The sequence below is a fragment of the Moschus berezovskii genome, chromosome 18 (genome assembly GCF_049115385.1).
Source record: "Moschus berezovskii isolate FMDL1 chromosome 18, NW_MosBer_1.0, whole genome shotgun sequence".
Classification (NCBI taxonomy): domain Eukaryota; kingdom Metazoa; phylum Chordata; class Mammalia; order Artiodactyla; family Moschidae; genus Moschus; species Moschus berezovskii.
The window spans coordinates 43,357,336-43,380,991 of NC_142477.1; the positions used below are offsets into that span (position 1 = coordinate 43,357,336).

Below are 23,656 nucleotides of genomic sequence, written 5' to 3' on the forward strand. Positions count from 1 at the left end.
AGTCTGAATAATAAAGCCAAGCAGTAAATAATTTATCTGCAGACCCTACAACTGGCAACTGTAAAACAACAGTAATACTACTGCCTTTTGAAATTTGGATTTCTAAAATTCTATTTATTATTTGTTTTATCAGATAGAACCAGTGTACGGGAGTGGGGGACACTTTCTACTGTATTGTCTCTAGTGAGGCTAACTGATGTCACGTGGAAATTTGGAGGTCAGGAGTTTTTGTTTTGTGAATCATTGTTGGTTCTATAGCAGTATCGGGGCACTGAAAGTCATCTATCAAAAGGGCATCAGCTCAGAAAATAAGAAATATAACAGCTGATAAACACAAGGGCAAAATGTGGACTCAGGCTTAAGTGACCATGAATGGGGTTAGATAAATACATGAATAGGAAGAGCTTCTAAAACTCTCAGGAATAAACTGAAGAAATATCACTCATCTTTCTCACTTGTTGGATTAAGTAGGTTAAAAAAATAATGAAAAAAATGATACGACTATATTTAATATAATCAGATCTTACAGTTTAATTATATGAGGATGCCTGAAAAGCTTGAGGTTCTGAATTTCTCTGCGGATTTTTCCTACTACATCAAGGCTTCGAATCTTCTGCCGATTCAGTATCTTCACAGCAACTTTATGCCCAGTCAATTCATGTTTGCCAACTGTAGGAGAAATAATTTTAATAAATTAGTGCCAGGTTTGGTTAATAACATATTTAGAACTAGTCTAAGAGTAGAAATCTTAGCATTGTCCAAAGATACTTAAGCAAGTCCAAGTTCCTTCCAATTCTGCCTGATTTACCCCTGAGTGTTTAAGAGTGATTAAGTATGGGCTTCCCTCATGGCTCAGATGGAAAAGAATATGCCCACAATGTAGGAGACTCAGGTTCAATCCCTGGGTTGGGAAGATCCGCTGGAGAAGGGAATACCCACTCCAGTATTCTTGCCTGGAGAAGTCCATGATCAGAGGAGTTTGGCAGATTAGAGTCCATGGGGTTGCAAAGAGTCAGACATGACTGAGTGACTAATACTTTCACTTTCAAGTGGGAAGACACATAAGAGACTGTGGTTTTTTCCAGAAAAGAAAGTTGGAAGGCTAAGGCAGAGAGAGAGAAAGTAATTTCTTTATTGTTCTCAACCTTTCTATACTTTTAAATTCTCTTAATTTACTTTTCATTTTTTAATCTGTCATACATACAAATTGAGCTTTTCTCTTTTGGTGTGCAGTTTTATGGATTTTAATACATGTGGAAATTGGTGTCATCACTGTTATAATCCGATACAGAACAGTTTCCTCATTCCAGAAACCTCCCTGTTAGACACACTTTCTCTATAAGCCCTTGAACCTTTTAAATTTTGTTTCATGAGCATGTAGTTTCTATTTTAAAAAATAAGAAAAAAATTTAAGTGATTACCTTTCAATTTTGAATGTTATACCCAGATAATCAATGGTTATAACAGAATTTAAACATTTTTTAATAGTGGCAAAGTCTTTTCTAAGGGTCTAGTGGAGAATTTATATTCCAACAAGATCAAGAAGTAAGCCAAGATGGTATTCAGTAACGAAGGGGCCCAATATAGGAGAAAAAGAAGATGACTCCCAGTAAGTTAATGAAGCAAAGTCTGAAGCAACAGCTATGTGGAAAGCTCTCTAGTTACTAAACTTTGATTTGAACAAGTTAAATTATTTCAACTTTATATTCAAAATAACATTCTAAAGGAGATCAATCCTGGGTGTTCATTGGAAGGACTGATGCTAAAGCTGAAACTCCAATACTTTGGCCACCTCATGCGACGAGTTGACTCACTTGGAAAAGACTGATGCTGGGAGGGATTGGGGGCAGGAGGAGAAGGGGACGACAGAGAATGAGATGGCTGGATGGCATCACCGACTCGATGGACATGAGTTTGAGTGAACTCCGGGAGTTGATGATGGACAGGGAGGCCTGGCGTGCTGTGATTCATGGGGTCGCAAAGAGTCGGACACGACTGAGCGACTGAACTGAACTGAACATACCCCATAGGGTGACATGAAGTAGGGCTTGAAAAGCACTTTCCATCATACCCAGCACAGTAATTTCTTTATGAAGAAACGATGATGATGACTATTACTGTTTAAGGTTATTTATTTTCCATTGCTCCCAAATGTCTCCCCCATTCCTAGATAATCAGTCCTAAAGTTTCTGATTAACCCTATATAGCCAGTTTTATCTCAGCTTTTTGATCTGTCCCTTTTATAATTAGATTCAGTACCATGCCTTCATCCAGGTCCACAATAAGTACTAAACAATAGCTTCCCTGGTGGCTCAGACATCTGCCTGCAATGCAGGAGACCGGGGTTCGATCCCTGGGTGTGATCAGGAAGATCCCCCAGAGAAGGGAATCGCTACCCACTCTAGTATTCTTGCCTGGAGAATCCCATGGACAAAGGAACCTGGCAGGCTGCAGTCCATGGGGTCACAGAGTCGGACACAGTTGAGCAACTAACACTTCCACTTTTTTTCAAATAGCTGTAATTTCTATGCACCTGGCTTCTATCACCATAAGCTTCAATCTCACTAACCTGCTCTATCCTCCCCTCCCATCAACACCAGAGATGCCTAGCTTCCAAAGTTCAACCCATTTCCTTACTGTGGTTAATTTTCAACATGATATTGCTAGATGTATATACAGGTAGCACCAAGTCCTTGACAGAAGATTTCACTTACTACCCAAAAACTATAGAAACACTTATTCAGTCACAGAAGAGCACAGAGGTAAAAATAGGTTTATCTGACTTAATTTGAAATCAGATTTTTTAAATATTGCTATTTTAAAAAAATATAAATCTAGTTGATTTATAATACATAACATAATTAAGGTATACAACTCACTAGTTAATATTCATGACATATCCACTTTATACCCAAACATACTGCCTCTAACTCTCCCAAGTCTGGAAGACTAGCATTATTAGCAACACTTTACAAGTAACTGAGGTACAGGAAGATGACATAACTTGCCTAAAGTTACATAGCTAGTGACTGACAAAACAAAAATAGGAACCCATGTCTGTCTCAAAAACTTGTCCTTTTTCCAAAAATGGTAAGTGAAATGTGATTATTTTTTAAAAGATAATCTTCAAAAGAATATTACATATATAATAATAATAAATAAATATCCTTTTAATAAAATGCAAATAGAAGTTGAACATGTAAGTGGAACCCTTGATTCGCAGTCTTTTAATTTTGAAAATAATAATAGATTGAATTCTCCAAACTAATAAAACTTACTCTAAAACTTCATTCATTTATTTAAGAAATAGTTATTGAGTACCTGCACCCACTATGTGCCAGGCACTTGCTACTATAACCTTCCTTCTTTATAAGAAAGTAAATCCACTCTAATAGGCTTCCCAGGTGGCTCAAAGGTAAAAAATCTGTCTGCTAATGTAGGAGACGCAAGTTCAATCCCTGGGTCAGGAAGATCCCATGAAGTGGAAAACTGGCAACACACTCCAGTATTCTTGCCTGGAAAATTCCTTGGACAGAGGAGCCTGACAGGATATAGTCCATGGAGTCACAAAGAATTGGACACAACTGAGCGACTAAGAATACATGTACACTCAATAAAAACCTGCTTATCAATTTCAATGTTTTATAACAAGATACCAAAAAAGACATTTTATTCATTCTATTAAATCTGTTTAAAAGTTACTCAAAAAACTACAACTGATCCTTGAGCAACTCGGGTTTGAACTGCAAAAGTCCACTAATACTAGAATTTTTTTCAGCAGATAAACATTTAGCCCCCTTATCCCCAGATATAGAACCCGAGGGTATGGAGGGCCCACTGTACTATGTCACTTAATAAAAGGGACTTGAGCATCTGTGGATTCTGGTATCATCAGGGTCTCCTAGAAACAACCCCTCAAGTATTCTGAGGGGTGACTGCATCATAAGACAGAAATGAAGAGCATAAAACTAAAAGCACATAGGGAATTCCCTGGCGATCCAGTTAGGATTCAGGGCTTTCACTGCTGGGCCCGGGTTTGATCCCTGGTCAGGGAATTAAGATCCTGCAAGCAATGCACTGCAGCCAAATAAATAAATAAAAGCAAATAAAATATAATGCAAGTGTACTGGGTTGAAGAGTGTCCCCTCTTCCCCACAAATTCACATCTACCATCACCACAGAATGGGATCTTATTTGAAACCAGGGTTTTGGGGGGTATAGTGAGTTAAGGATCTCAGGATAAAATCATCCTAGATTTAGGGTGGGCTCCATATCTAATGACTGGTGTCCTTATAAGAAAAGGAGAGAACACAGGCACGCACACACAGAGGCGACCATGTGAAGACAGGCAGAGACTGGAGTTTTGCTCCTACAAGCCAAGGAACACCAGGAGTCACCAGAGGCTGGAAGAGGAAGAAACAGATTCTCCCCTAAAGCCTTCAGAGGGAGTGCGTCTCTACTAAACCCTTGTTTTCGGGACTTCTGGCCTCCAGAACTCCAAACTAATTTGTTGTTTTAACTCACGCACCTTTGAGGTACTGTTACTGCAACCCTAAGAAACTGACAGGTTTATGATGTGTACTCTGTTGTGCTTTGTCACTCACTCGTGTCCAACTCTTTGCAACCCCATGGACTGTGGCCCACCAGGCTCCTCTGTCCATGGGGATTCTCTAGGAAAGAATACTGGAGTGAGTTGCCATTTCCTCCTCCAGGGGATCTTCCCAACCCAGGGATCAAACCCGCATTCCCCGAGTCTCCTGCATTACAGGCAGATTCTCTACCACTGAGCCACATGGGAAGCCCTAGGTTTATGATACTAACCATCAAAATCAAAAAGTTAACAAAAGTAATCTTTTTTGGAAACAGATTTTTCTGAACTGCACTATACGTGTCCAAGCATTCTTAAATGGAACACATGATGACAGGGAACCACAGGGACATCCATGGGAATTACTTCTCTGGATAGCATGCTCCCAGGCTATTATGTGCCAGCTCCTAGGGTTTTCTGCTTTTTGAAGTCGTGTTTTCATCCTTCACGGTCTATCAGGAGTCAATTCACAGCCTCTTCTCCAATGTTCTAATTTCAGGAATTCTAATTTTCAATGGGCTAGAAAAATCATAAAACTAAAATCATTAGAATAAATTTTCTAAAGTATGCTTTACAAAACACTAGGACTGGAGACTCTTCATGGGAAAAGATTTCACAATCAAGTGGTCTCGGAAAGGATGTCTCCTCTCCTTTTTAGAAATTTACTATGCATATTAACACAGTAATACCGATAGAGCCCTACTGGAAAGAAATCCATCAAGTGTTTAATCTGGTATTTCCCAGTCTTAACTGGATACAGGTTTTTTCCTCCAAGGTTTTAAAACAATGCCCCAACATTGAGAAAGAGAAGAGTGAAAAAGCTGGCTTAAAGTCAACTTCATACAGAAAACTAAGATCATGGCATCTGGTCCCATCACTTCATGGCAAATAGATGGGGAAACTGGAAACAGTGGCTGACTTTATTTTGGGGGGCTCCAAAATCACTGCAGATGGTGACTGCAGTCAGGAAATAAAAAGACGCTTACTTCTTGGAAGGAAAGTTATGACCAAGCTAGACAGCATATTAAAAAGCAGAGGCATTACTTTGGCAGCAAAGGTCCATCTAGTCAAGGCTATAGTTTTTCCAGGAGTCGCGTATGGATATGAGAGTTGGACTGTATAGAAAGCTGAGCGCAGAAGAATTGATGCTTTTGAACTGTGGTGTTGGAGAAGACTCTTGAGAGTCCCTTGGACTGCAAGGAGATACAACTAGTTCATCCTAAAGGAAATCAGTCCTGGGTGTTCACTGGAAGGATTGATGCTGAAGCTGAAACTCCAATACTTTGGCCATCTGATGCAAAGAGCTCAGAAATTGGAAAAGACCCTGATGCTGGGAAAGATTGAGGGCAGGAGAAGGGGACGACAGAGGATGAAATGGCTGGATGGCATCACTGACTCAATGGACATGAGTTTGAGTAAACTCTGGGAGTTGGTGATAGACAGGGAGGCCTGGCAAGGTGCAGTTCATGGGGTCACAAATAGTCGGATACAACTGAGCGACTGAACTGAACTGAAAATATTTCCAAATATTTTCTTTTTAAGAGAAGGCAGTATCTCCTATTATTTTTTCCCCTTTTTCTTCCCAGCAAAATCTCGCTAATTTTCCAGCCATCATATGATATGTTTTCCTTATTTATAGGAACAATGATATCTGCCTTGAACCCACTGCCAACATATTTCAGTATTAGAATTTCAGTAGCATAATATTTTTTCCCAGAATATTGGAAATAAAAGCAAAAATAAACAAATGGGACCTAATTAAAATCAAAAGCTTCTGCACAGCAAAGGAAACTCTAAGCAAGGTGAGAAGACAACCTTCAGAATGGGAGACAATAATAGCAAATGAAGCAACTGATAAAGGATTAATCTCCAAATTATACAAGCAGCTCCTGCAGCTTAATTCCAGAAAACTAAGTGACCCAATCAAAAAATGGGCCAAAGAACTAAACAGACATTTCTCCAAAGAAGACATAAAGATGGCTAATAAACACATGAAAAAATGCTCAACATCCCTCATCATCAGAGAAATGCAAATCAAAACCACAATGAGATACCATTTCACACCAGTCAGAATGGCTGCTATCCAAAAGTCTACATGCAATAAGTGCTGGAGAGGGTGTGGAGAGAAGGGAACCCTCTTACACTGTTGGTGGGAATGCAAACTAGTACAGCCACTATGGAGAAGAGTGTGGAGATTCCTCAGAAAACTGGAAATAGAACTGCCATATGATCCAGCGATCGCACTCCTGGGCATACACACCGAGGAAACCAGAATTGAAAGAGACACATGTACTCCAATGTTCATTGCAGCACTGTTTATAATAGCCAGGACATGGAAGCAACCTAGATGTCCATCTGCAGATGAATGGATAAGAAAGCTTTGGTACATATACACAATGGAGTATTTCTCAGCCATCAAAAAGAATGCATTTGAATCAGTTTTAATAAGGTGGATGAAATTGGAGCCAATTATACAGAGTGAAGTAAGCCAGAAAGAAGAACATCAATACCGTATATTAACACATATATATGGAATTTAGAAAAATGGTAACCTGAACCCTGTATAAGAGACTGCAAAAGAGACATAGGCATTTAGAACAGTCTTTGGGACTCTGTGGGAGAGGGTGAAGGTGGAATGATTGGAGAGAATGGAATTGTAGCATGTATATTATCATAAGTGACCAGTCCAGGTTCGACGCATAAATTTTCCTCTGTTCAAAAAAAAAAAAAAGAAAAGAAAATATAGCTATTTTATTATAGCTTAGGAAACACAAGGTCACATTTGAGCCTCACAATAAACCTATGATGCAGGTGATATGAGGCTCTGAGAGATTAACTCATTGAAGTAAAGTTAAGTGATCAAGGTGGAACAGGTCTTCTATTTAGAAGCATTCCAGTCTGGGACCTATCCACTGTACACCACCATTAGAGTGCACTGTGAAAGAAGCCTTGACAGCAATATCAAAATCTGACTGTTTCCGCAATACTAGGCTGAAGATTCCCCAGTGACTAAACTCAGTTGCAGCCAAATCAGTGCAGTACATGGACTTTGTCAGGGATATGCACTTCTGAAATATTTCTCCCTTGGTCCAAAAACTCAGAACTTTACTCTTCAGATATCACTGTTTTACAGTAATACCAAGATGTGGCTTTTGAGTGAAATGGAAAACAGGTATTTCTGCCATGGAAGACCTGAGTCACTCACAGCAAAGGTCACCACAATTCACAATATCTCCCTCAAAACAACAGCAACAGATGAGTCAGCTAAACATTAGCTAACAACCTGTTACTGCTTTCTAACAGGAACTTTGCCTAACTGCAGAACTCTGTAACACATGCTCTTCTAATCTGATAGGTAATCCTGAAGTAAAGTAAGATCATACTCTGAAAGAGAGAATTTTAAACACTGATAAAGAGTTGCCACAAAGATAGAAATGTCTACTAAAGATATTCTAATCACACAACCATTTCATTCTCACTCTAAAATTGAAAAAAAAAAAAAAGCCTCACTGCTAAAAATATCAGGGAAATAACTGAATTCTGGAGGAGACGGGGACGACAGAGAATGAGATGGCTGGATGGCATCACCAACTCGATGGACATGAGTTTGAGTGAACTCTGGGAGTTGGTGATGGACAGGAAGGCCTGGCGTGCTGTGGTTCATGGGGTCGTAAAGAGTCGAACACGACTGAGCGACTGAACTGAACTGAACTGAATTCTGGCTGGAGAAGGATAAATTTTAAAAGCTATAGGTGGAAATTTGAGAAAGGTACCTTTTCTTAACAAAACATTTCAGGCATCCCAAAAGGCAAAGCAAATACCCATGTTCCACCCAATAGCCACTTAAGCAATAAAACATTACAGATGCACCTGAAGCCCAGTCTGACTCCTCCCAGATTCCTTCCACCTTTCCTCCCTAGAGGTTACCACTATCTTGAATGTGGTTTGTCTTTTCCATATATATGATGAATCCATAAATGATATAGTAACAATGTTCTCATGTTTATTTTTATAAACTTAATTTTATATATTCTTTTGAATTCACAGTGAATTCATGCAGATTCAAAAATATAAAAAGATATACAGTGACATGTCCTCCTACAACCTAGTTGCCCTGAACATGTGTAATGTTCAGTTTCTACTGTAACACAGTTTCATGTGTATCTTTAAAGAAACACTGTATATAGATGTACAGTTACACTTAGATACTTTAATTTGCCCCTGCTCTTTATACACAAATAGTAGGTATGCTATACACTTTGTTGATTATCTTTTTTTTTCTCTTAAAAATACACCTTGGAAATTGTTTCCTATATTAAGGTATATACCACTGTATGTGTAAACCATAATTTAACTATTGTCCTACTAGCAAGGTTACTTCCAATCTTCTGTATTGACAAACAGTATGGCAATGAATAACTCATTATTCCATATACCTATAGGATAAATTCCTAGAAGCTGAATTGCCGAGTTAGTTTTATAAATACTGTCATACTCTATAGAGGTGGTACTGATTTGTAGTCCTGTCAGCAATGTATGAGTGTTTTTTCATGTTTTTAAATTTTATATGAATAACATGACTGGACATATTCTTCAACTTCTTCTGTTTTTGTGGCCTAACCTTATATACTTGAGATTCACTCATGCTGGTATATATAGCTTTAATTCATATCTAGACTTTTTTACTTAGAAGGTTTTAAATAACTTACGTGATTCAGTCAAAGAGAACAGTCACCTATTTACCTAAACTTTCAGTTTCATGTATAAAATACTCATCAACTTAATAAACAGATTATATGTATAAAAACTCAACTAGCAAAGATTACCCACCCTACTGAAGAAGTATCTTCTTTTAGAAAATGAGTAAAAACTTCCACTTATATTTACTGCAATAATAACTCTATTCATCCCTGCTTTTATAAATGCTCTTCCTGGGAGGAGAGGGGAGAAGACCCATAAGAGAGTAGAGACCAACCCCTTGACAATCAAGGGGGTGGAAAAAAGGTATCTTGGAAACAATATGATAATTCAAGCATAATTCCAAACTAACCCTAGTTAATCTAAAGTTTCCCCTCAAAATGTTCCCATCAAATTATCAAAAGATTTTTTAAATCTTAACAACAAACAAAATAATACCTATGAATCTGCAGTCCTCCCCATCCCCTCAATAAGTTTCCTGTAAGATACAATATCATATTGGGAATGATATGATATCACATCTTCTATTAGACTCTCTTTCTATGTTAAATTTACCAGTGTGTATGACTAAAAAGCTCTATCTCCTCCAAACTCCCTCCTTTGAAATATGTGGCTAATCATATAATTTGTAAGAATTCCGGTCAAATTCTTGGCTACCGTAAGTTAACATGTCACCACTATAGTGGCTATTTCTGCGTGCTCACCAAGCATCTAGGTCCCCCTTTCTCTCTTCCAAAAAACACCCGTTTCGGTACAGGTGTCTACCCTATCACCCCATGATATTCAAGTACTTCAGAAGATGCCCTCCCACCCATACATCCGAGAGGGGGCGCTCTTCCTTCGAGGGTAATGCCATCTGCCCTATCGGAACACAAGCCTAAACCAATTAGCACATAATAACCCTGGCCAGACAGACTGACTGAGCCAATAAGACTCTTGAGGGCGATGTTGGGGCTTCCTCGCCCTGGACACAGAACCACAGAAAAGACGTTCTTGGCTAGGCTGTGTTGAATATTCTATTATTTGAGGGCAGGAAGCATTTCAACTGTTTAACAACTTGAAAAAGGCTGTGATTGAAGACTTTGACCACCATCAGTTAATGTATTTATGAACAAAGGAACCCGATCCATGAAACCTATGATCCTCTGACTAACACTGGCCTTTCTATATTTGGAGAGATGGTTGACTCTGACAGCCTGTGTTATTTCAAGAGAGGCAGGTGTGGAGGAGTGAAGGTTAAGGAACAGCAGTCACTGGACGGATTCATGTCACTGCCACATCACAGATCAAACCCAGGAAATGAGGAATATCCTCTGGCTTTCCTATTTGCCATCTACCGTGCCAAAATCCACCGAGCAAATAAGAACGTGAGACCTGACTCTACTCGGTTGTGAATTAGGAGAACAATGAGCACACTAACCCAAGCAGAACCCTGGGTGGAGTGAAGGCAACAAAGCTGTCATTACTATTTGGGGGGCAATAGTGAATATTTCAGTATTTATAAACTGAAAGCAGTCTGTAATGGCTAACAAGTAAAGAAACAACATCGTCAAAAATAAGTAACTTCAAAAGCACAGAAACATCTTACTGGCCCCCAAAACAGACCCACCCTAATAGCTGTAATTACCCTATTCTGCCATTTGCTTCTTACATTGTTGGCCTTGCTGATTTTCTTAAGAAGGTTTAGGCAGTTGCTTCCCTGTGGGCTATACAGCAATTTTCCAGTTCTATGACTCAGAAAGAGCAAGAGAAGGAAGGGCTCTCCTCTTCCATCCCTAGATAAAATCAGAAAATGTTTATTTAGCTCTGATAGAGCAAGGCTCAGTTAGTTAATTCACTGTACAGACTTTCACAAACTATTTTCTCTTTCAAATATTTACCAAGAGCTTATTATATGCAAGTCACAGGCTATTCTTTATTCAAAGCCAATGCATAATAATTTTTATCAGTTCCATACTTCCTTCCTCTACATTCCTAAGAGCAGAGTCGACTATTTCAAAGAAAAAATATTTATGCCTCACAAAATTTGCAATTAAACTCTTTGTGCCAGAATTGGTGACTTGAAGGGCAAGTTTGTTATTTTCAGAATACTGTACTGAAACACAAGAAAAAGCCATTCCACTTTTCTTTAAAAAAGAAAAAAAAATTCAAATGACGAACATTTAAACTATTCATTAAAGTATAAATATTTTGTGAAAATAAACGGAAGCGAATTGCATCAATGAATAAACACTATCCGGAGGAAAAATCTGCCTACCAGGTTTGGTAATTAACAAACACTGAGGACACGGGGTGTGCATTCAGACCATAAACCATAGATGGCAAATACATATAGGACTAATTTATCATCACTAACCGCTCCGAAAAAAACCAGTGATCCTTTCGACAAGACGGCCCTTTTTTTTTTTTTTTTTTTTTAATAAATTCTGTAAACTACCTCCAAAGCAACCTTACTTCGAGGGGTACACATTTCACACCTGTCAGCCAGCTAGGGCAGGTAAGCCAACAGTCTCCTAAAGAGGACAGAAATACGGACAGTGCCGAGGACGGCCAGGGAGGCGATGGGCTGTCCCTGATCCGAGGGACCACAGCCGGGTCGAATAGGAGGCTGCCTCTCCCGGGTTGCCGGCCGAGACCCCAGCGCTCGCACCCAGCAAGGGGCGCACTCAGCGCTGCCCGCGACTGTCGGGCCTGGGAAAGTTAGCACCGCCGCATCCCCGCCCCTCTCGCGGACAAGCCCCTCCGGCCGCCGCACCGTCGCCATGGCGACCAGTCCCCAGCCCGGCCCCTCCCGCCGCGGGCAGGGGGCGGGGGGCTGCGCCGCAGTCCCGCGGCGGCCTCGGCTTCTGCTCGCGCCAGAGCAGGACGGGGGCTGCGGAGCCCGGGAGACCAGGCGCGCAAGGGGCGGGGGAGCACGAAGAGGTGCGGAAGGCGGAGATCTCCTGGATCCTGGGCGCGGGGCCGAGCCTTGCCCCGGGGGTCCTCACCCTTCACTTTGCCGAAGGTCCCGACCCCCAGCGTATCCCCCAGGATGTAGTGACCGATCTTCACCCGCCCGTCGTGTTTCTGCTTCTCGGCTGCCGCCATCTTTCTCCAGGAACTGAGTCTGCGCATGGCGCCGCGGGAGGGGGCGGAGGGGGCGGGCAGGGCCGCGCCGGGGGCGGGCGGGCCGGGGGTGGGGACGCGGGAGGGCAGCCGCCGCCCTGCGGCGCCCGCCGGGGCCCGGCCGCCGGCCGTCGGGCGCAGACGCTCCCCCTGGCGGGACTGGCGGGGGTCGCTCGGAGGGCCACCGGTACCCCTCTCGTCGCCCTGCATCCGCGTGGCCGGGGGCGCCCGCCCACCCGCGCGCGGAGGGCGTTTCCTGGATTGCCGAGGCGGGCCGCAGCCCCTCGGCTCCTTTCCTCTGACCGAGTCTACGCAGACAGTAGGCTCCCCTAGTTGTTACTCCGGACTCGGGGGGACCGCTCTCCCGACTGCAAGAGGGAAGATGGGCTTGCTTGGGTAAGGCAGATAATATGGCTTGTTACTAGTACAGCGTGAATTTAAATATGGCTGGAGACACCACCTTGCCAGTATTTTCTAACCTTTTCATTTTTCCTCTTCGGATGGGAATCTAGCTAGACGCCAGTGGGAGTTGTCACTTGTATCTTTGATGAAGTTTCCTCTTTCTCCACCCCCCACCCCCACGCGCTGCTCCTTTTTGAGCCAGAAAGCTGCTATCGAGCACCTCGACAGCTCCTGTAGCGCTGTCGGTCTTTCCTCCTGCTGAATACCCGCCTGAAATGTCCTCCCCAACAACAAAATCCGTTGCGAGGAGCTGGTTGGGGTAAAGGGTGAATGGGTGTGTGTTCGGGAAGCAGGACATTATCCAGACATTGGGTGTACAGGAGTTAGTATTTTTAGATCATCAGTAAAATGTAGACTTTGAACTGAAAACAAGGCTTACAGTTGCATCAACCCAATCAGTCGACAAATATTTATTGTACTTTCAGTGAGTAAAAGTCTATACCAATGGGTTCATGGCATATCACAGGGGGAGTAGAGAAAGTATGTTTATTTGCAGTAGGAATTTAAGGGTGTTACCCGATTATATTCCTGCATCATGGGCACAATTAAATGGGCAAACAAACCAGTTTATGTGATCTCAATTTTGCAGTGTCATAGCATTTGGACAGGTATCAATGGGCAAAGAGTTGGCCTCTTCATGAAAATAATGTAAAAAAAGAAGACTGAAAATTTTATTTTTCTTTCCCAATGAAAGTTACTCAACTGTTCTGGGTTTTATATACTTTATGAAATCAAGGTAATGTGCATTAAGCACAGCTTTGTTTCAAGCATGGTACTGCAGAGGAGGCAAAAAAGCCTTTGAGCTTAGAATTACATCAGATAATCAGAAGACATTAACAACTAACCTTGGATAAGTCAGTTCCTACTGTAGTATTGACTGCAGTATAGTTTGAAGAGCCAAAAGTTAAGAAATCTTTCATTACTGACATACTGGGAGGCAAGCATAGGTTATTGTTGTAATGTTTCCTCTCTTGTTTCTTCACCTTTATCTGTTTGAATTTTGAGTTTCTGCATCTCTGGCTTTTGTGATCTCTACAAAACAGAAATAGCTGTCTGGATTCTCTTAGGAAAAAACTAAAACAAAAAAAAAAAGCCCCTTTAATCCACCCCCAATAAATTACTTTAAATTTGAGTCTTGTCTAGAAGTTAGCCCAGCAAGGTTCTGTGATTTCTTTAATCTGAAAGGAAAAAATTGCAAGGTACCTCAGCTCTGTACTCAGTTAAACCACAGAGCATCCAGCAAGGGAACAGTCTGAAGCTGCATTTTGCAAACCTGTTACCAGTGTCTTCATAAAACTATCAGTTCAGTTTTTAGCAGAAACATCAGTTCATTTCTGCCATGGTGTTATTTTAGATTATAATTATTTAATACATATTCATTAAATGCCATTAATCACTTAAGAGTATTGTTAGGCAAACAAAACTGATAATTGTAGATCAAAGAATTGAATAGGAACTTAGAACTCATCCACTCTCCCACAGTCTTTTTAAGCAGCTTTTCTTGCTGTTTTTTTTTCCCCTTATCTGAGTTTAACTAAGATAAGTTTTTTAACTCAGATAAGATTTGGTTTTTAAAACCAAATTAAGTCAGCAGTTTCTAGAAAAGCAAATAATAAACTTCCTTTATTCCCTTGGTTTTTCTGTTTCCTTCAGTCCTTTTTAAAAGTGTCACATTTCCTTCCACCTAGACACTGGGTAGACACAAAATGAAAAGTCATGGTCCCTACTCTGGAGTAGCTCATAGTCTAGGAGGGCAGTTCTTTGTATCCTCCCAACCTCATAATAAATAATATTCACAAGCGCATCTTTCTTCCAGGTTGGAAGTGAAGATAAGGTAAACTGGAACTTATGCCCAGCTTCCAGACCCATCAGTTGTACCTCTATCTCAACAAAGTATATTGGAATATAAGTGGGCAGGAGTGACTTTGTAGAAGTAACCTAGAATCCAGCCTAGTTTAAGAGGAGGGGGGAAGTAAATTGTTTTCAAACTTCAGTTCTTCCACTTCTGTTAATACAAATAAGTTACATTTCAGCAATGATGAAGACGAACTGTGGTGAGGAACTGTGGTGGAGATTCTTGGGTCTTATGGGAAAACTCACTAGTTAGTTGTCAGATGCTTCCTCTTTAGTCCTTCAGATTCTAAGGGAGCTGTGTATCCTCCTAGTCTTTTCTTCTTAAGGCCATTAGTGTTCAGTTCAGTCATTCAGTAGTGTCTGACTCTTTGCCACCCCATTGACTGCACAATGCCAGGCTTCCCTGTCCATCACCAAGTCTGGAGCCTACTCAAACTCATGTCCATCACGTTGGTGATGCCATCCAACCATCTCATCCTCTATTGTCTCCTCCCACCTTCAATATTTACCATCATCAGGGTCTTTTCAAATGAGTTGGTTCTTAACATCAGGTGGCCAAAGTATTGGAGTATCAGCTTCAGCATCAGTCCTTCTAATGAATATTCAGGACTGATTTTCTTTAGGATGGACTGTTTGGATCTCCTTGCAGGCCAGGGGACTCTCAAGAGTCTTCTCCAACACCACAGTTCAAAAGCATTACTTCTTCGGCACTCAGCCTTCTTTATAGTCCAACTCTCACATCCATACATGACTACTGGAAAAACTATAGCCTTGACTAGACAGACTTTTATTGGCAAATTGATGTCTCTGCTTTTTAAAATGCTATCTAGGTTTGTCATAGCTTTTCTTCCAAGGACCGTCTTTTAATTTCATGACTATAGTCACCATCTGCAGTGATTTTGGAACCCCCCAAAATAAAGTCTGTCACTGTTTCCATTGTTTACCCATTTGTTTGCCATGAAGTGTTGAGACCGAATGCCATGATCTTAGTTTTCTGAATGTTGAGTTTTAAGCCAACTTTTTCATTCTCCTCTTTCACTTTCATCAAGAGGCTCTTTAGTTCTTCACTTTCTGCCATAAGGGTGGTGTCATCTGCATATCTGAGGTTATTGATATTTCTCCCGGCAATCTTGATTCCAGCTTGTGCCTCATTCAGCCTGGCATTTAGCATGATGTACTCTGCATATTGGGCTTCCCTTGTGGCTCTGCTGGTAAAGAATCCGCTTGCAATGTGGGAGACCTGGGTTCAATCCCTGGGTTGGGAAGATCCCCTGGAGAAGGGAAAGGCTACCCACTCCAGTATTACAGCCTGGAGAATTAGTCCATGGAGTCGCAAAGTCTCGGACACGACTGAGCGACTTTCACTTCACTTCACTCTGCATATAAGTTAAATAAGCAGGGTGACAATGTACAGCCTTGATTTACTGCTTTCCTGATTTGGAACCAGTCTGTTGTTCCATGTCCAATTCTAACTGTTGCTTCTTGACTTGCATACAGATTTCTCAGAAGGCAGGTAAGATGGTCTGATAGTCTTATCTCTTTAAGAATTTTCCACAGTTTGTTGTGATCCATGCAGTCAAAGGCTTTGGCATACTCAGTAAAGCAAAAGTAGATGTTTTTCTGGAACTCTTGCTTTTTCAATGATCCAACAGATGTTGGCAATTTGATCTCTGGATCTTTTGCCTTTTCTGAAACCAGCTTGAACATCTGGAAGTTCATGGTTCATGTACTGTTGAAGCCTGACTTGGAGAATTTTGAGCATTATTTTGCTAGCATGTGAGATGAGTGTAATTGTGCAGTAGTTTGAACATTCCTTGGCATTGCCTTTCTTTGGGATTGGAATGAAACCTGACGTTTCCCAGTCCTGTGGCCACTGCTGAGTTTTCCAAATTTCTGGCATATTGAGTGCAGCACTTTCACAGCATTATCTTTTAGGATTTGAAATAGCTCAACTGGAATTCCATCACCTCCACTAGCTTTGTTCATAGTGATGCTTCCTAAGGCCCACTTGACTTCTCATTCCAGGATGTCTGGCTCTAGGTGAGTGATCACACCATCATGGTTATCTGGGTCATGAAGATCTGTTTTGGATAGTTCTTCTGTGTATTCTTTCCACCTCTTCTTAATACATTTTACACTATACTGTCAGAGAGATAGTACTCTTCCTTAGTGTCTATCTGTATATATGGTGGCCAGAACTAAAAATTTTAAGTACTGTGCAATTAATGCCGCCTAATATTTCCTTGGAAGGAAAGTTATGACCAACCTAGATAGCATATTAAAAAGCAGAGACATTGCTTTGCCAACAAAGGTTTGTCTAGTCAAGGCTATGGTTTTTCCAGTGGTCATGTATGGATGTGAGTCGGACTGTGAAGAAAGCTGATCACTGAATTGATACTTTTGAACTGTGGTGTTGGAGAAGACTCTTGAGAGTGCCTTGGACTGCAAGGAGATCCAACCAGTCCATGCTAAAGGAGATCAGTCCTAGGTGTTCACTGGAAGGACTGATGCTAAAGCTGAAACTCCAATACTTTGGCCACCTCATGCGAAGAGCTGACTCACTGGAAAAGACTCTGATGCTGGGAGTGATTGGGGGCAGGAGGAGAAGGGGACGACAGAGAATGAGATGGCTGGATGGCATCACCGACTCGATGGACGTGAGTTTGAGTGAACTCCGGGAGTTGGTGATGGACAGGGAGGTCTGGCGTGCTGTGATTCATGGGGTCGCAAAGAGTCAGACACAACTGAGTGACTGAACTGAACCTAACTGAATATTTCCTTAGTTGCAGTTACATTGTAACTAATGTTCATTATTTGTTAAACAGCAACTCGGTATTAGGCAAATTGACTCAGAGGACTCAGAAAACAAAGGAACCTACAGTACTGCTTTTAACATGGCCAAGCAGTGTGATAGGTGCTATAATTATATATATATACATGTATGTATATATACATACATGTATATATAATTACACACATATATATACACACACGTATATGGTCCTAAAAGAGCTTCGTGAGAGGAGGGTATAACCTTTATCTGTGGGGGTTCACAGTCTTTTGAACTTGAATATATTTAGAAAAGTATTAAGAGGTAGTACTCTGTACTCAAAAAAAAAAGGATGGCATGGGGATGAAAGAACTTGGAGAAGGCAACCCTGGTGGGAGAAAGAGGATATGCAAAATCACAGAGGGAAAGGAAGCCTTAGACTTTTTAAAGAAGAAAAATGTTTACAGGGGACAAAATCTGGATTGATAGAGGGAATGGCTAAAAGGAATGAGAAATAGGACAAAATCTTAGGGATTGTGCATCTCAAAATCACCATTTGCTTACAGACAGTGGTGATTCAAGGGAAGATGTGACGTAGATGCATTTTATTTATTTTCGGCTGCACAGCGTGCCATTCAGGATCTTAGTTCTCTTGCCGCCTGCAATGGAAGTGCAGAGTCCCAACCACTGGACCACTGGGAAGTCTCAAAGTAGATGCATTTGAGAAATAAATACATTCTTTACCAAAGGAATTGATAGTTTTGGGTGCCTTTGGGAAGGCAAACTGGGTGACTTAGAGTCAGGTGCAAAGTGTAAACTTTGCCCTGTGTACTCTTTTATATGTTTTGGCTTTAAACCTCAAGCACGTATTAGAGTCGGAAAAAAATCAGCTGTTAGGAATAAAAACATTTTGACTCTGACATTAGTATGGAGGATAGATTGCAGAAGAGTGAGACAAAAGTGTGGTAAAACAAGAGGCTTGCAATCATCTAGTGAAGAAATGATGACACAGGCACCATACATGTAAAGGAAAAACTCAAGACCTAATTAGATATGAAATTAGCAAGGTATAGAGAGTCCACACTAACCTTCCAGGTTTCTGGAGAGGTTCGCAGGAGGGTGGGGAATGGAGGGTCAACAGAAATAATAAATTCTGTCTGTAATATCAAGGCATCTGAGAGACAGTCACAAAAGGTATTCAGAAATTTACTGGTAATACAGGTCCACTAGCCCAAAGAAAGGTCAGTTTAGAGATACAGATTGGGTGCTGACCTCATCAAACAAATGGCATAGTAGGGCAGGGAATTTGGGTGAAATCTCCCCAAGTTGTGGAGTTAAGGGACCCAAGGACAGGACACTTACTTAGAGAACATGAATACTTAAGATCCAGAAGCAATATGAGCCTATGAAAGAAATAGGGAAAAAATAAGTCATAAAGTTAGACGTTCTCCAGGAAATTACAGTGATTAAAATTTGTTTGTGGACAGTTGTCCCCCTGTTTATCTAGGGCAGATGATTCCCAATTCCTGGTTTGAAATATTTTTAGGTTAAAATGTTTGCAACCCCTGCATGATGATGAATTTTAACCTTCAATCACCCTTGTTGAAATAGGCCCAGAGCTGTTTTCTAGAGAAAATCTTAGCACTGTTCACAAGGATCCCCTTGGTCTATCTCTAGGTAACTGTGTGCTTAGTCCTGGATGGGTTCCTTACTTTTAATAAGATGTCAACAATGCCCACTGCTCAGTTGATTTACTGAGTATCAGGCATGTGGATCTGTCCATGATCAGTAGCACAAAGAATAGTCATTCACCAAAACAATGTAACTCCAAACTCTTTGCTGCCCTGTTCTTATCAGTTAAGGGAAATAATGGCCTTGGATCATTGCATGAAGAGTAGGCTGATCATCTAAACTGTGCCCTTGGATTAGCTGAGACTATCAGAGAGAGAAATCATTGGACTGTTTCTGGTCACTTTTAAGATTTGTTTTTACTAAGTTTGGTAATAAAAGGGGTTGATGACATGTGGATGCCTTGAATAGGCTAATAATTGGGCTATTTGTGCTAGTAATTTGGTTTCCTTCAAAACAGTATTCTTGAAAAACTGATTCAGAATTTAAGTGGAAAGGCAGAGAAAGAGGACAGCTGGAGTGATGTCCAGGAAACAAGGACCCTGTGGTTACCAGACCCTAACTTTTTAGGCAGCAGCTCACAGGCCAGCCAAGCATGCATTTTGGGGTGGGGAGGGTGTTTCATTTGCTTATAGCAGTATGGACTCATGAATATTTATTTTTTATACACCAAGTTATAATCTGATACACCTTCATTTCATTGCTAAGATTGTTCCAGCCTTGGTCATTGGGTGCCCTTTCAGTTGGCTTCTGTGTCCCTTTGATATGCCTCCGTCAATGTAGCTTTTATTCTTTGTCCAAAACTTTCTGACACTACAAGCTGCTCAACTTGTCCTGGTCCTAGGATCAGTCATTTCTCGAAGGTGTCCTTGTTACTTTTATTGGATAGTGATAGTAGAAACCAAAATTTGCTTTTTGGAGTATAATTGCTTCTAGAGTTTGGGTAAACTCCAGGAGTAGGTGATGGATAGGGAGTCCTCGCGTGCTACAGTCTATGGGGTCGCAGAGTCGGACACGACTGAGTGACTGAACTGAACTGAGACTCTCTCAGCTGACAGAGCCAAGAAATATATGTGTGTATTCTAACTAATAAATATACCCATATCTCTATTTCTCTGTGTAGAATCACCCCTATCTATATTAAGCTAAACATGACTTCATACTGATCCATACAAACAACTCTTAATTTGTTGCTGCATAGATTATTCTAGCCTTTCCCTTTGCTTATCTGTAAAATCCTGCTCCAACACTGAGAAACCTAGCTTTCATTTTCTAATATCCATTTACCTAATTGCTCAGTTTGAGTTTACATTTATGGAAGTATCAGAATTACCTTACCTTATCAGAAGTACCTTACCTGTGTGGATAACAATTTTATCAATTTGAGTCCAGTGCTTGTGTGCAGTTCCTTTTGTCTTTAGTTTTATAGGCTTCACTCATTTTCAAGTCTTAGCCCCTGGACCACCAGGGAAGTCCCTTCCAGATGCTAATTTTGAACTGTACCATTTCCTTAGATAATCACCTATTTCTTCCACCCTCTTCAGTGAGGTGGTTTCATATGTGTATAATAAACATAGATTATGTTGTCACCATCTGCAGTCCATCCTCAGGTCCCCCTATTAATTGCCTCCTTTCACCCTGTTGGTGAGAGAGGAGTTCCCTCCCTAGGGCTATAGGAGTAGGCAAGCAACTTCTGACACAGGACAGATGATATCAACATAAGTCTGTGGTCACATATACTTGTAGCCATGGACACCACAATACCACTCAGGGCCACAGGGAAATCACACTCAAGAAGAGAAGAAACGACCAGAGGCTATGGAAGGCAGATTTGTAGTACCAAGACGGCATGGTGCCCCCAGTTCCTGTGAAGAATATGATTATTTGATTTGAATATTAAGAATATGGTTGAATAATTCCACAAGTCGGCAGGGAACTGAATGAAACCCACTGCTCAGGGAATAGCACTGACTGTGCCTGGTTCCTTCAATAAGGAAAGCTAGAGATTTAGCTAGAGGAACTAATTTATGGGAAGACTGAGGAGAAGGACATAGAGTTAAGCCATTCTAGGCCCTCCCAGTTTTACCGGGTAATGCTGGGAAAGGTTGGGGGTGGGAGGAGAAGGGGACGACGGAGAATGAGATGGCTGGATGGCATCACCGACTCTGTGGACATGAGTTTGAGTGTACTCCGGGAGTTGGTGATGGACAGGGAGGCCTGGCGTGCTGTGATTCATGGGGTCGCGGAGAGTCGGACACGACTGAGCGACTGAACTGAACTGAACTGAACTGAAACATGACTATTAAGGCAACACATAATATTGAGCCTTAATATTAGGCCATATACTACAACTTCCCAAATAAATTTGCATACATTAAGATTCACTCTGGGACTTTCCGGGTGGTTCAGTGGTTAAGAATCTGCCTGCCAAGGCAGGAGACACAGGTTCCATCCTTGAACTGGGAAGATCTCACATGCTGCAGGGCAACTGAGCCCGTGTGCCACAGTTGTTGAGCCCGTGCTCCAGAGCCCAGGAGCTGCAGCTCCTAAGCCTGAGTGCTGCAACTACTGAAGCCCATGTGCCCTACAGCCTGTGTTCTGCAACAGGAGAAGCCACCATAAGCAGCTCATGCACTGCAGTTAAAGAGTGGCCCCCGCTCTCCGCAACTAGAGAAAGCCTGTGCAGCAGCGGAGACCTAGCACGGCCGAAAAAGAAAATGAATCTGCCTGCCAATGCAGGGGACACGGGTTTGATCCCTGCTCTGCGAAGATCCCACAGGCAGCAGGACAGCTAAGCCTGCGCACCCTGGAGCCCATGCTCTGCAATGAGAGAAGTGCTCCAGAATGAGAAGCCCGTGCGTCTCAGTTAAGAGTAGCCCTGCTTTCTGCAACTGGAGAAAGTCATGAGCAAGAAAGACCCAGTGTAGTCCATAAATACTTTTTTTTAAAAAAAGGTTCACTCTGTGCTATAAATTTTTGTGGGTTTTAACAGTGTCATGTATCCACTATTTTTTTTGTATCCACTATAATCATATCATACAGTTTCAGGACCCTAAAAATTGTCCCGTCACTTCACATATTCAACCATTCTTTTTCCTGTCTCTAATTTTGTCTGTTTCAGAATATCATATAATTGGACTCATATAGCATGTAATATTTTCAAACTGGCTTTCCCTTAGCAATTTCCACTAAAGGTTCATCTGTATCTTGTCACCCTTAAATGCTTTTGAAACAGGAAAATATAAACTATTTTTAAAATGTAAAGTATATTGGTCTCCATCTTAAAATATTTTTCTTCAAATATTTTGAGATACTTTTAAAATAATTTGGCTGCATCAAGGTCTTGCTTGTGACACACGTGATCTCTCTCTGCAGCAGCCCTTGATTTCTCTCTAGTGCCCCAGGGGCTTAGTTGCTCCAAGGCATGTGGGATCTTAGTTCCCAGACTAGGAATCAATCCTTCGTCCCCTGCATTGGAAGGCAGATTCTTAACCACTGGACTACCAGGGAAGTCCCCAAATATTTTGAGATATTTTGTACTTTCTGAAAGAATCTTAATATGGTAGAGATTTACTAAGTTACGTTAAATGTATTGAGGATATACTCTGAAGAACTGAGTTGTTATATGCTTTGATGAATTCTTTAATAACTAATGAATTACATAAGAGTTAAAGACCTGATTATTTTTTAGTAAGGAATATTATTTCTTACATGTGAAATTACTATTCTCATATTATTTCTCTTATGTAAAATGAAATACAATTAAATTCAAGTACATCATGAAATGTATAGTGTTTAATTTTTAAAATTAAGCTGATTTTATTTGGGATTGGGAGTTTTTTATATTAGGAATTTGTTCTAACTCTAGTAACCCCATGGACTGTAGTCTGCCAGGCTCCACTGTCCATGGAATTCTCCAGACAGGAATACTGGAGTGGGTAGCCATCTCCAGAGGATCTTCCTGAACCAGGGATCGAACCCAGGTCTTCTGCATTGCAGGCAGATTCTTTACCATCTGAGCCATCATGGAAGCCCCAACTCTAGTATATCTTGTTATTATTGAAATGCTTCTAGATTACTTGACTCTGAAGTTTTAATATGGAGAATGCTTTAAGTGACTTATTGGATTATGTACATTATAGTTGACTTTTACAAAAGGCTTTCCAGAAGCTTTCCCTTCAGGCAGCTTCAAATCATTGTTAGGCAAGGCACATCCTCAGGAATGACTTCCCCAGCGTCATGCCTCTAGTGGCTTCCCAGCGAGTCCCAGAAACAAGACATTTCAACATCCAGTGAACTCTGCTGCACCTTCTCCAACATCTGGCTCTCAACTCCGGAGGTGGGGAGGCCTCTTCCTTGGATGCTCTATCTCAGCTCTAGCGGAAGTGACTGCTGCTTCTTTCTGCTCTTCCTATAGAGTTCACTTCAATTTTTCCTTCAGTTCAGTTCAGTGACTCAGTCATGTCCGACTCTTTGCGACCCCATGAATCACAGCACGCCAGGCCTCCCTGTCCATCGCCAACTCCCGGAGTTCACTCAAACTCACGTCC

The 23,656-nt window shown here is 41.3% G+C and overlaps 1 protein-coding gene across 2 annotated transcripts in view; it reads right to left on the bottom strand.

Moving 5' to 3' along the window:
• Nucleotides 1-12,616, bottom strand: part of PRKAA1 (protein kinase AMP-activated catalytic subunit alpha 1) — a 29,454-nt gene extending 16,838 nt beyond the window's left edge. Inside the window, exons 1-3 of one of the 2 annotated variants that reach the window (XM_088827664.1) lie at nucleotides 12,274-12,384; nucleotides 10,938-11,061; nucleotides 528-669 (exon numbers count right to left, since the gene is read on the bottom strand). Coding sequence is in view for 1 of the 2 variants with exons in the window: in XM_055422123.2 (XP_055278098.1) it covers nucleotides 528-669; nucleotides 12,274-12,601 (470 nt within the window). In the remaining variant the exon portion in view is untranslated. Of the gene's footprint in view, nucleotides 1-527; nucleotides 670-10,937; nucleotides 11,062-12,273 lie in introns of both variants that reach the window. The other variant, XM_055422123.2, reaches the window with a different exon arrangement.
• Nucleotides 12,617-23,656: the final 11,040 nt, after the last annotated feature.